Consider the following 13,516-nt stretch of genomic DNA (forward strand, 5'->3'; position numbering starts at 1 on the left):
TAGCAATTTGCGACGATAAATTTAAACCCTCAATGTTTCTCTTACTAATGAACTTAATTATAAACAAGTAAGGATGCTTTGTCAAACCCCCATTTTGAATATAATTATAAAAATACTAAATAAACAAAGCAAACTACAAAACCAAATACATATAATTTCTGTTTTATTACAGATTCACGGTGGTATGTAATGAATTTTATTTTAAAAATACTAATTGACTTTCTGTACTAATCTATACGTGCGAAATGTTTGCTTAATATCAGTCAATTTGAAATGTCAGTAAATATTTTAGATTGACCAACGTTTGTGTAGTTATGAATAACGATTTACATTAAAAGTATATGTATAAATAAATCAGAGCGATTCTCGTTATCAATTTAATTTTTATTGTTTATTTCAGTATTTTTTATAATGTAACAGGATTATCCTTTGATATTTTGTTTATGGACATAAATGTTTGCAGATTATTAACACATAGAAAAAAAAAATATTTTGAAGAGTATTTAAATGGTTCAAAAATTTAAACGCGTTTAGAACGAGAATCGCCAAATAAATGTATTGATGACAACAAAATGCGCGCCAAACCATGAGTTACAGTATATGCGGAAACTCGATAAATAGGGATGGTAAAAGGCATACAAATACAAACAATAGTTTCACATCCATTCCATTTTATATGAGTAAAACAATGTTACAATCGCACTTCAATACCAGAGCTAATAGTTATCGCGATATGGATTGTTTACTTGCAAATACATTTCCACCCCTATTTGTCATTTACAACGATTACCACAGATACGTCAACACAATCCACATTTCACGTTTTACGTTATTACTTACCGGTACATCGAAAACGCTATGTACTTACGAGCTATTCTTTACAAAGATGTGTGTGGTACAAAAAGTATGTATATCTAACAACCGTTCGTTTTTCAACTATGTATGTAAATGCACTTTTTAATGTTTGTTCAGGAGGAGCCACAGGGAGTAGATAAGTAATTGCACTAGAATGTTTGCGGCAAGGTGGCCGGCGCGCGCGGACGCGGCCGGCGCGGGGGTCGGCGGTCCGAGCCTGTTGTTGGCGCGCACTACTTGCGAGCGCCAGCGTATAGTGTATAGTGGCTGTTGCCGGGACAAAGCCACCAACCTTGTACACATAAAACATATATGAACACTGAACATACTTACTTACTTACTTACTTTACTTACGTATGTGTAGACTTGTCTTAATCTTAAATTATCTGAAGATAGGGTATGATAGAAATGGGAAAAGAAACATCCCTATTTTATCTTCGTCTACACACAAAAAATATTCAAAAACGCGCCACAGTGAAAACCTCATTAGATTTGTAAATATTCATTAATATTCAATAAATACGTATAAAATATACTTAAATGATTTTCAAATATTATTACTGACAAGTGACAAAGGATACATAAAAAGTTAAACATGTTGTCGATAAAACTTAGAGACTTCACTCTATGAATTCAAAAACCCAGAGAACAGAGAAGTACATCGTTATTCAAAATTTACGAATGAAAATGTCGTTTCGGAAAACCTCCACGTACGTCACAGGATTCGATCTAATATGTACAAAAAGATCTTGGAACCGTGAAAATACTTAGCTATAAAAGCACGCGCTTTCAGGGATCGACTCGGTCGAGTAACGTATTAAAGCTTAGGGCCATTCATAAATAATTTAACACAGGGGTTGCAAAATTTGGCCTTCTTTTGATTAAGGTGTCTTGAAAGCCATAAAGGATTCCAAGTGAACACAGCATAAGGGCCTGGAAATGTGTCCCTAATCGTCGGGACCTTGAACAATGTAGTTAAATTTATAATAATAACTGCAGTCACATTTTTTTACAACATTAAACCGCTCATGTAAAAGGAATTAGAATTTAGGTTACGTACGACTGCTGAGCTGACGATAAGAGGTGGTTCTATTTGTAAGAACTAACTTCTTGAGAAACTATAATATTTTATACCGAAAGGACCACCTGCTAGCTCCGTGTTGTAATACTTAATTGTAAAATATTTTACATTATGTTTAAGAAATGTTATTTCTGATTTCGTTATTGATTTTTTTACTTCTTAGATTATAATAGACAATAACATTTTAAAATACAACGATCAAAACACTTCTGATATGTATAGTTGTGGTTTATCTTGATTAAATTCAGTTGATGAATGGAAAGAACACCCTGTGCTACCAAGTGACAAGCTCCTGGGCTGAAAATGGTCAATGATGAAAAAAAAAACCTATGTAAAACTATAAAATACACGATTCACCATGGAATTTGGTCGCTTTGTTGCTAAAGACTTTCCATTATCTTGTGTACAGACATACTTATTGCTACAGAAGTGACCATAGATAGTCATACGTTACCTAATGACGACAGTGTTCAATCTCCAAGGTAGTGTATAGGTGTGGTTTTTATGACGAGCACAGAAGGTGTACAGTAAGTCGCCGGCTGATGCAGCGAGCCCACCGTCGCTGTGCGCTCCCCTGCCTGACCACTCGTGGATGGTTATGTTCCATGAACTGCAGGACTTGTCCTAATAAATATGGTATATTATGTATTGATTTCGATAGATTTACCCATAAATATTTCCTAATTTAGATGTGAATCTTCATTCAAGTAAACCAAACCGTTCTATTGTATATTATACCTATATTTGTTGCAGTTGAAGAATTAATAACTAATTAATTAAATTCATTTTATTTTACTTTATTATTTGAAGTAAAAGGTTGTACCGTATTCTATTTTTACTAATACTTTACATGATTTTGATATTTATTCATAATAAAGATATTATGTTTATTTTGTATATTTATATTTACCTTGTGAATTTTCGAAAGGGATAGAATTTCCAATAGGTACCTGTTCAGAAGATATATCGATGAAGAGTTGACGCTCGACATTGGAATCTAGGACCCAGGTGCATTGCTGATAGAAGAATTCATTCAAACTTCCCGTTACAGACACATTGCGCGACGATATTTCACCTGGCACATAAAAGAGAATAGAATGTATATTAAATCATATTTTTGTTAGACTTAACCCAAACATTATCTTAAACTTATTGTAAGCGAACGATTGTTTTAATTTTACAACTACTCTCCATCTATAATTTCCTATTTAATAGTTTTTAATAGTTATTAACACTTTAATCGATGTACAGATTTGAAATTTTGATTATTCCAAATTAATAAAAAATGCAAAAGTAAAAACATTTCCGCAATATTCATACGTTTCCAAAGTTTTATATAAAACGTTACCAATTCATTGTCCTAATCAGGTTGTCGACTACCGATGCAAAACAAAATAAAAACACGAAAATTGCTCGAGTGAACAAAAAGGGAAAACAAATTTTAGGGGTGCTACGAATATGAAAACGTAGCGACAAGTCACCACAATAGCGACGATGTAATTGGAACTTTACGACCTTGTTCAAGGTTTTTTTCGTCTCGAGCACAGAGCGTGAAACTGGGTCGCGGCACGTAATTTTCTCGGACATGCCTCGCGCCACCCAGAACAATATCCGACGCGTTTTTCCAAACGTCCACGACGCGCGACGAATGTCAAATTAAACTGTTGGTTTTTCGCGTTACACGATTTGAGGTGATGCGAGTTCATTTCAGATAAATTGCCGATTATCCCTCGTTCCGGCGCGATTTCCCAAAGTGATCATTCAATTTTTTGCGCAGAGGACAATATCTATTCAGCTTCTTTGATTGTTTTTATAATGAGCCTGTGAAAACTGTGTGATATTATAAATGGCAGGCGAATATCGCCGCATGAATATTGAATATTAAAAATATTTCAACCAATATCATTATCGACTCACCAGAATGCGTGGTATATGTCCGCTGTCCGCACATCGCGTCATCGTTAAAGCTATATGCCGCTGCATAATCAAATCCCCGACTTGCATACGTGTAGTGTGCCACCGAGTATTCGAGTCTTAAACTTGTCCAACTTCTCACAACAACGGGCAGCCAGGCAGACTTTTACAAATAAAAGATAATATAAAATAAACGCAAAGGAAAACAATTTAATTAAAGTATACCTTTACTTTACATAGGCAAATACAAGTTACGTTCGTACCATATACGTTTAAACATGCAAAGAGCTGGCTGAGAATATTTTCTCGAAACCTTTTATGAGAAAGCGTATCCACCCGTAGACTTAATAAGTTGATTTTTTGCATACTGATAATAAAAAGTAAGGGACAGGACCCCAACCTTTTCTCTGGGGAATGGAAATATTGGGGTTTGCGTTAAAGTAATATAGGTATCGACGATATCGAAACCTTCAAACGATTCGATAAGAAATAAGATACAATTTTGTGGTAGTCAAAACAAGAAAGTGAGCTCAAATGGTCTCGACTCTATAAGGACGCTACGACCTACAGAAGCACGTTCAACTGTATTGAGATAGGTTTTGGTGGGTTTAATATATATAGAATACTAGTACATATTTTTTCTACAGAATCATCCATTCAAGTAAAACCTACGAATATGTAATCGAATCTGAAAATACTCAAGAAAAGAATAAATGGCAGTCACGGGTTAGAACGTGGTATTAATTGTATTCAACTTAAGTTAGTGACGAGATTATGGTCAAAACATATATATACCTTCTTTGAATGATAAATGCAATCCAAAATGGAACCTACTACCAACATTTCCTTCGAATCATCTATAAACACATTTAACTGCAACTAAAGCATTAAAAATCCGTTCACCTTCAACGATTTACATTGTTACGTTAGTGAGTAATTGAATTTACTGGTCAGCGACAGTGGCATGCGGGGTGAAGCTCCGTCCGGCCACTAACATCCATGACGGACACGACATACCGCCACTTACGCGACGCTTTATGACCACCGGCGTGTTACGACATACTGCTAGCCAATATATTCATGATATGCGAATTGCATTACATTCTTTGGATCGAAATAGGATTATATGTGAGGATAAATTACTATATAACTCAGAACCGGATGGTGGTTGAAGAGTCATGCCGCAGGTCATGCAATTAAACATTTTAAAGAAATATTCGATTGGTTACATAGAAATTTAAGAAAGGTCGTGGTATGGTATTCTTTACATAATTAAAATATAAGATTTTATTACACAATTAATACAAATCTTAAAGAAATAAAAAGTGATGCTTAAAAAATACACAATTGCTACAATATCTCCTTTCACTACAATTTTCTTTCGTTAAAGTAAGGAATATATTGAGTATTTATTTTTCGAGCAACTATGTGAAATCCAATTCGTTTGTAAGATAATGAATCGTCAACTCCGTCACGCCCCGTCTCATTTTTATCACTTTTTAGTTGATAGTAACTTTCATCGTTAAATTTTTGAAGTAGTACGAAAGTTGAACATGGTTATCATATAATTGCTCCTCAAATTTAGAGGCACGTTCAAAAGTTTGTTTTCACAAAATTTCGTGAAATTTTACCACGAATTAATTCATACACCAATATTGTAACAAAATTTATATCGCAATATCAATGACGAAGACTGTGTAAAGTTTAAGCATAAACAACTTAAACTTTAAGCTTCGTCGGTGTTACATTCTATCGTGAGGGGTTAGAATACCTACAAGGCTGGGTGTACACGTGATATTGGGAGCACGCGGTAATTATTTAGTGGCAAATTCGCTTTCATGTAGACGGTCTTTACGGTTCGGATACGGCGCCCGTTCTATTACTGTTACATACTTAATAGTAACCCTCTTAGTTAATTATGCGGATGGCGCCGCAGCGCGGGCGGCAGCGGAAGGGTTGACTCCTCGTATAGGCGTGTTAGCATAGGTCCCGACTCCGAAATAACACAATTATTTTATTTATTACATCCTTAGCTACGAATCCGTGTTGTATCGCAGTGGGGCTTTGCCTTGACGCAGCCGTGCTCAGAGGATTTACTAAATCCGTTTGCGCGAAAACATCGAAATACGAAAAAGGGAAAGGCTTTTATCCTGTAAATAAATAACATGAACTGAAATTGGAATTAATTATTTCGTGAGATACTTCAGTAACTTTGTTCAATGTTCATACTTTTATCCTCTTGACCGTCTGTTGTGTAAAGATTTGTTTTCGAAAAATATTTAAATAGTCTAAATACAATGTCAGTTTAAATATCCTTGTATTTGTAAATAAAGTTTTGTAACTTGCTATTGACTTATTGAAAAACTAAAGAAGTACGAAAGGGCACAAAATAAACGTAAATAATGTAAGTACAAAGGAAATAAATGTTCGCCAATACACTCATTATGTTCCCTCGAAACATTGTCATATCTGATTATTATTTATATAAGGAAATTGTAAATTTTTTCAACACGCCACCCCATTTGAGACGATCATTGATTTCTTCCATCAATTTCTTTGAAATTTCCGTTTTGGGTAACTATGTTCTGTTTTGGAGACGATTTTAATATAGCAACAAACTTTTCCTTATTATTCGGAGCTTGTGTAAAAATAACTTGAATATGAGATTTTTACGCTACAGAGACACATCTTGTATCTATAGGAGCTAAATTTAAATTATACTATTATTTATTATTTCCTCGTTGGATATTTACGGGATCCCTGAGCCTGTATCTATTCTGTGCTCTTTCTCGGATGTAAAACCACAGAATAATAATTACAAGTAGTCAAACTCTCAATATTTACCAAATTTTACCTTAATTGATTCAGTTCAGCGTAAAGAAGAGACAGAAACACAGAATTATTTTCACATTTATTATTTTAGTAGGGATACATTATATTTCACTTTAGATATTTTAAATTGAGCGAGCTGTGATCAATAGTTTATGAATTATTATAGAAAGTTCTCTGAATTCTTTTAAAATGCTTGCGAAGTTATGAAACTTTAAAATAACTCAACGCAAAATCAAAGTCCCAGTTACGTTGATACTTTTTGATACATTGTTTATGTGTAAAATTCCGTATAGAAAGTTTATAGTGAAGATAATTTATTTATTCACTGTTAGATAAAGCAACAGCTATACAATTATATCACTAATCCACAATTTATTTTACATCGAATTTATGATAATTTAATTAATTTAATTTAATTACGTTTTTACTAAATCTTAGGGGCATTATGGCATATATTAATGAAAGAACACTGACGAAATAAAATTCAATGCCTAATTATTCAATACATTTCACAAATAAAAGCAGAAGATTACACATGAGGGCAAAAAAGCTCACCTGAAAGTCCCCACAAAGGCAGGACAAATGCGTCCCATCACCAGCCACCAAGGCTATATGGTCATGGTAATGCAGCGGCGTAGCAGACCGGCACTCGCAGCCGGCGTCCCCGCACGCCGTCCTGCATCCAGAAGCCCCTGGCACAACTAGCCCTGTTGGTTCTGCACTCCACATTCTCTCTAGCCGCTGTATCTGTGGAAACCCTTGTATGTCAGGATGATAGTCCATAACTGAATTGGTTTCCTTGTATGGATGCAATTTTAAGATATTTCTAGATGGAATCGTTACAGTAACATGAGAGTTTTAGCCAAATCAATCTTACTACTAAAAGGCTGGGGAGCAAAATAAAATACAAATATATTACACATCATAAACATGACATTAAACAGAAACAATTTATAAGCGAATTCTTTATACATTTAATTTTGACTTACCTCTATTGTTACGCTCTGATTAGCAGCGGGTATGAACCGGTGAGTGCATAAGAGTCTCTCCTCGATATTCCAGAATATGTGATGATGCGACGGCGCGGACACGCCGCCGTGCGCCGGCGAAGCGAGACCATAGTGCGTCGACGCACACGTTGCGTCTGGTGACACTGTGCCTTCGTGTTGTTCTACAACATACCTTTCGTTGAGAATCATCAAAATAATCAAATATTCGTATATATTTTTTTAATACTTTAATACCTTAGTTCTTTGTATGTACGTTACATACAAAGAACTTTAAAATAATATAATAATAAAGTATGGAAAAAAAGTATTTTGATAGTTCTAAATTGATATTGAACCATTTATCATTTTCATATGCGCATTTTCATCATCATCATTGTGTCAATCAATATTCCGTAAAGTTACTTATATGTACTAATACGAAAAGAGCCACTTACCATCATGAAACGCAAAAGCACCATCAACAAATTCCTCTTCATCCACACTTTGTGACGCTGCTCTTCGAACTAAGATCGTAAGGTTAGCACCTTTCGAAGTAACAGCCTGACGAACAAGGAACCTTCCAGAAGGATCTCTAGCTTCTCTAACAGAAGGTCCACACACCCTCAGAAGAGCCCTATCTCCTCTTTCGTATCTGTCTGCTCTGTCTCCCCTACCGCCAAAATCATGGAGTCCCTCCAAGATCTCAATGTGAGATCGACAACTTTGTAACCTGACGTATGATAATAAAATATGGTAACTTGGATTGAAATTTATTAGTGGGTTTTGGTAAGCATATATAAGCAGCCAGAGAATATGCCATAAAATAAAATCTAAATATAAACATAAAATAAAAAATTTTATATATATTTTTTTAATATCTATTATGTTTTAGAACAAATTTTGTAGGCATAATATTTATTAATTTTCCTATTATTAGACGTCCCCCGATTTCCCATCAAAACCAAAAAAATCTGTCGAATTGACAACCTCCTTCGTTTTTGGCTACGTCTGTTAAAAATAAAATAAAAAGGTAGTTCTAGTTCACAGAATTCCCCATATTGATAGCATTGATAACTGTGCCATTACAGCAATCGTTTACCTTAAATTATAATTAAACAGCGACACTTGCACCACGTCAGCGGGCGCGCCCAGCAAGTGTATCGCGCACTGGGACCGCCACGCCGTTGCTCTGGTGTCGAAATGGCCGGAGCGCGCGCCGCCCGCGCCGTACCCGCGTACAGTGGCGCCACATCCAATCCTACCGCTACTGGTAATCTCATTTGATATCGCTTCGTGGTCTATGGTTAACCTATCCCCTGCAGATGATAAGATATACGAAAATGCGTTTAATGGATTAAAGAAAATTTGTATACCGTAAGATTTAACAGTTGGAGAACATAAATAAAAAATGCCTAAATGCTTAGGTTACAGGGGGCGTATCACCACGTAAGTTAAAAATGGAAAAGTAATATTAAATTAAAAAAAAAAATTAAAGCTTACCAAACATGCAGATTATATCTTGAATAACACAATATGTAGGATTTTTCTGTAAGAAATAAGTTTTCAGGTTTACCATGCGTAAGATGCGTAAGCGCAGCTAGAGGTGGAGACGCTGCGACCACTGTGGGTGGTGGACCACTCGTCTCCATTTTCTCAACAAACTCTAATCTTGCGAGGAATCCGTTGTAATCATATGGAGGGACGAGTGGGCCGGAACTGTAAGAAAGGTTGCTTTTAACAATAACGCATATGAAGCTATTAGGCTTATGAATATCAATTTTATTTTTATTTTTAAGGGAACGTAGTCATTATAAAACCTTGATCATTGCACCTTAAATAACTACAACTTTCAAATTACTAACAATAAAATTCGCAGCTCAAGAAGAATACGAAAAAGAACTCCAAACTATTTAAACCCAGTGCTAAATAATATTGCTCATTATTTTTTTTTTACAATTCAAGCACTTCAAAAACATTATTTAAAGTCTTATATAGAATACAAATAATAGGTTTAGATCCTTATAAAAAATAAGTACAGTTAATTACTTGAATTCCAGTAAAAGATTTGGTCCAGGATGTTCCAACGTGGCGCTACGCTCAGAGCAGAGGGAGGCTAGCAGCGGCGCGGACGGGGAACTGCCGGCTCGGAGCGTCAAATAGTCCGTTGTACAATGACTAAAGAGAAGTATTTTCATAAAAACATTGCATGTATTTCATTGTCTATTGGCAGCTTCTAGAACCATACTAATTTCCACCCGTTACATGAGCCCACCTCCTTAAAGTTTGGATTTCCCGATAAAGAGAACGACATTCCCTAAGGTCTAATCCATCTCAATACACAACACTCTAGAATTTCAATATTAACTTCGGATTATTCAACATTAACACAGCTAAGTAATTGTATTCAACATTGATATTAAAGCTAAAATCTCTGAATAGAGATTCAGAAAATCAATTTGGGAGATAAATTGTTAACAAGAAGATATATTAGCAATGGACTGGTGAGCATTTATGCAAATACGCAGTTGAAAAGCAGCAAAAACATTTGTTTAATAGAACATCCATCACTGATGAAAGCTTTCATCGGTAGAATTTCAATTAACTTATTCACAAAGTGGAGCACAATTGAAAACATCAATTTAAGTAAATGGACGTCCCACTTTCGAAACTTGATTATGTCGATGTAAATTTTTAGCCGTGCATAGGGGTGGGAGATTGGTCGACGTTCATTTTATTTACTGAAACCGATTGTTAGTGAACCTTTCCAAACGCGATCGAGTGAACTTCATACGGGTGTTCGATAAAAATACTTCCGCGGGAATAGATACGTAATGGCGCTCCCTAGGCTTTTTAACAACGCCTCGGTAACGTTATTGCTTCGTTATTTCAGGGTTTTGGACTTTTTGTAGTATTCACGAGTACTTTTTTATAGTCTCCCGTTGAAAATTAAATTATAATTAATAACATCCTACAAAATTAATAAATCCTACAATGCAATTAAAGCACTATTATTAATATTAACGGAACGCTTACCAACTACAACGCTAATTATCTGCAAACAAAGCGATAGATAATTAATTAAAGTCCATCGCTCGCAAAACGATTTTTCCATAAAATACTTTTCATAATGAACTAAAACAAAAACAAAGACGCTGATTTGGTATTAGCTCAACTCACGGCCAAAGAAAATAAATTTTGAAATTTGACCGCGCGCCGTGAACTAAGCTAACAAGAATGAGAATAACAAAAGCCGAAGTAATTTATTAACGAATTTACCCTCGAAATATAACCAACAGGGAACAAAAACGGCAGGTAGGTTTAAATAAGTTTTGTCAACTAATTTCGACTGAATTGAAGTCTTTAATTTTAATGAATGATATTTCGTTTACGGAGCGAACGAGATTTCCTTGTAAAAGAGAAATATGAAGTGATGCTAAATATTATATTGTTTGATCTTTGAGACCTTATACTTTGGAGTGTAGATTGATCTTAGCGTTTTAATAACTTCTGTAAAAATTTACAAATAGGTATATTAAATATAAATCTGTTATTATTTATAATATATTAAAACTTGAGAACCAAAACAGGAACATAGCGTTAGGGTTATCCTATACAAATTAATTACGTTGAAAGGGGAAGACATATTATATTATAGTAAGACGAAACAATAACTAAAAACATTTTTTTTTCTAGCTGTTTATCTGTCAGTTCTTCCAATTAATCGAAAAGAAAATACAAATTTGCAGACTGAAAGTTGACAATATTATTTAACTACCTCCGCGTTAAAAATAACAATTGAACGAGATCAAAGTCTTCAACAGAAAAAAATTGTAAATATAATTAAAACACTTACTTCCTCGGCAGTATAATGGAGGTAAATATGATTTTGACCCTCGTGTGAACCGAATTAGTGGCGAACAAGTAGCGGCACCGTCGGTGGGGCGGGTACAGGCCGGGATACCCGGGGCTAGCCAGCACGCACGAGCCGGGCGAGCGACACGACACATCTTGGTACAACCAATCGCAATCTGTTACGAGATACACAACATGTAATACAAGCGATGATCACTGCAAGCTCACCGGAACGCTATTGAGTTTCGAATTTGAACATCATAGCGTAGACTTCTTCGTTTGATCCGTGTGAGGTATTTATTGATGTTGAATGTATTGGTTTTAGTTATATAGAGGTAAATAAATAATAATTTGGCAATGCTTGTTAGTAATCATTGTGCGGTACTGAAATTAAATAACGCTTTATCGCTTTTAATAAATACGTTTTAAATTTTGATAATGAGTAGATAATACGTAATATAAATAGCGAAGCATGTACGACTATTGATTAAATTATTGAGACTAATTTCATACATGAACATGTTTGTTAATTCTACTAATTAAAAACTGAATATTAAACAGTTACGTTTGACTTTATATGTAAAATCAAATAATCATTGCAGAAAAAGATATATCCACTCACTATTTTGGTCAATATTGCGGCACCTTATTAGTAAGAGCCCTGTTATATAAACGTTAGCCAATATTTGTAAAGAACGGAGGTGGAAAGATAGAAGTGAAGTATAAAGGAAAAGTGGCAGAAATAGGTAGTTCACAGTGGCAATTTAACGGTTCATTACGCCCGCTTTGCCCAAATGGCTCTGTTCTCGTCCTTGTAGAGGTAAAGGTAATGTGGAATCTTTTGTGAATCGTATCTTTTTTTAAATTTCTTTTCAAATGAAAATTAAGTGTGTTTTCAAAGGAAGTGTCCTCAAATACATACAATTTTCTTTATATTTTATCTTCAAAACCACACCGTGTAAAGAGTTTGAATGAACGTGAAAAGCTTTTCAAAAGAGCATCTAAACGAAGTAAAACGTGGCAAAAATGCACCATTTGAGCTTAGTGGAAACAATTTTCCGTATTCTCGAGCTGGCGGGGGTTGTCACATCATCGCGTGCAATTTCAGTGTTCACTGTTCATATCGCACGTAGAGCAGATAAAGTAAACTATATAATATTTCCACGCCGAGCGCATCATTATGAAAAAGATTAAATTTCAGGAGCCGTCCTCTATATAGCGCCCTTCTGTAGAACTTGACATAGTAACATTTGAAGCAGGATTCTATAAACGGTTTTTATTCATCTCGCCACCATTCAAGCCATAAAGTAAATGGGCGCCAAATTTAAAATCTGTTACGCAAATATTAATGCTATTCATTAAATCATCTTACGACATCGTAGAAGTGTTCTTAATAACGTTGAACCGGAACTCGATGTACATTGGGCGAGTTATTAATATGAAATCATAAAAGGGCATCTGTACGCCATTAAAAGGGGCTGATGTTGATAAAATACATTATGTGATACGTTACGTCTATACTCCACAGGGTATCTTTGTGGTGCTATGTGTATAGGATGATCGTGACGAGGGTCATACCTTTGTCCACCACACTTGCGTTATTATGAAAAATCTTTCGAAGCCAATAAATACTCTTTTATCTTTTCGCTTTCTATCGTCTATTGTGTGAATGATGGGATATACCTAATACATGTTGTAATATATTGCATATCGATTTTATTTTCGATTAAATTCAATTATTAGGATAGTGTGAGAAGATTATAAAATAAATATAAAGATAATAAACGTTTAGTCATGAAGTATTAGAATCTCTTCTGTGAACTTTAATATTATATTCAAAAATCGTGATCCTATCTCGGAACAGTTTCAAAGACTATTAAAACATCCAAAACTTTTAAGATCTATAAAGTTAGTTATCTAGAATTTAGTACAAAGTAGGTTTTAAACATAGATGTTCAGTTATATTCGCACATAGCTTTATGCTGTGGATATG

General features: G+C 34.8%; 1 protein-coding gene across 3 annotated transcripts in view; it reads right to left on the minus strand.

The window, feature by feature from the left end:
- Positions 1-447: 447 nt before the first annotated feature.
- The window catches only part of LOC119829757, a 45,326-nt gene continuing 32,257 nt past the window's right edge, over positions 448-13,516 (minus strand). For 2 of the 3 annotated variants that reach the window (XM_038352437.1, XM_038352436.1), the window contains exons 8-18: positions 11,525-11,699; positions 9,718-9,846; positions 9,245-9,387; positions 8,771-8,987; positions 8,127-8,401; positions 7,672-7,853; positions 7,238-7,429; positions 3,854-4,013; positions 2,887-3,011; positions 2,391-2,560; positions 449-1,147 (exon numbers count right to left, since the gene is read on the minus strand). In XM_038352437.1, the coding sequence (XP_038208365.1) occupies positions 958-1,147; positions 2,391-2,560; positions 2,887-3,011; positions 3,854-4,013; positions 7,238-7,429; positions 7,672-7,853; positions 8,127-8,401; positions 8,771-8,987; positions 9,245-9,387; positions 9,718-9,846; positions 11,525-11,699 (1,958 nt within the window). In that variant the 3' untranslated portion in view covers positions 449-957. Of the gene's footprint in view, positions 1,148-2,390; positions 2,561-2,886; positions 3,012-3,853; positions 4,014-7,237; positions 7,430-7,671; positions 7,854-8,126; positions 8,402-8,770; positions 8,988-9,244; positions 9,388-9,717; positions 9,847-11,524; positions 11,700-13,516 lie in introns of all 3 variants that reach the window. The other variant, XM_038352438.1, reaches the window with a different exon arrangement.

Source organism: Zerene cesonia, chromosome 10, assembly GCF_012273895.1.
Source record: "Zerene cesonia ecotype Mississippi chromosome 10, Zerene_cesonia_1.1, whole genome shotgun sequence".
NCBI lineage: Eukaryota > Metazoa > Arthropoda > Insecta > Lepidoptera > Pieridae > Zerene > Zerene cesonia.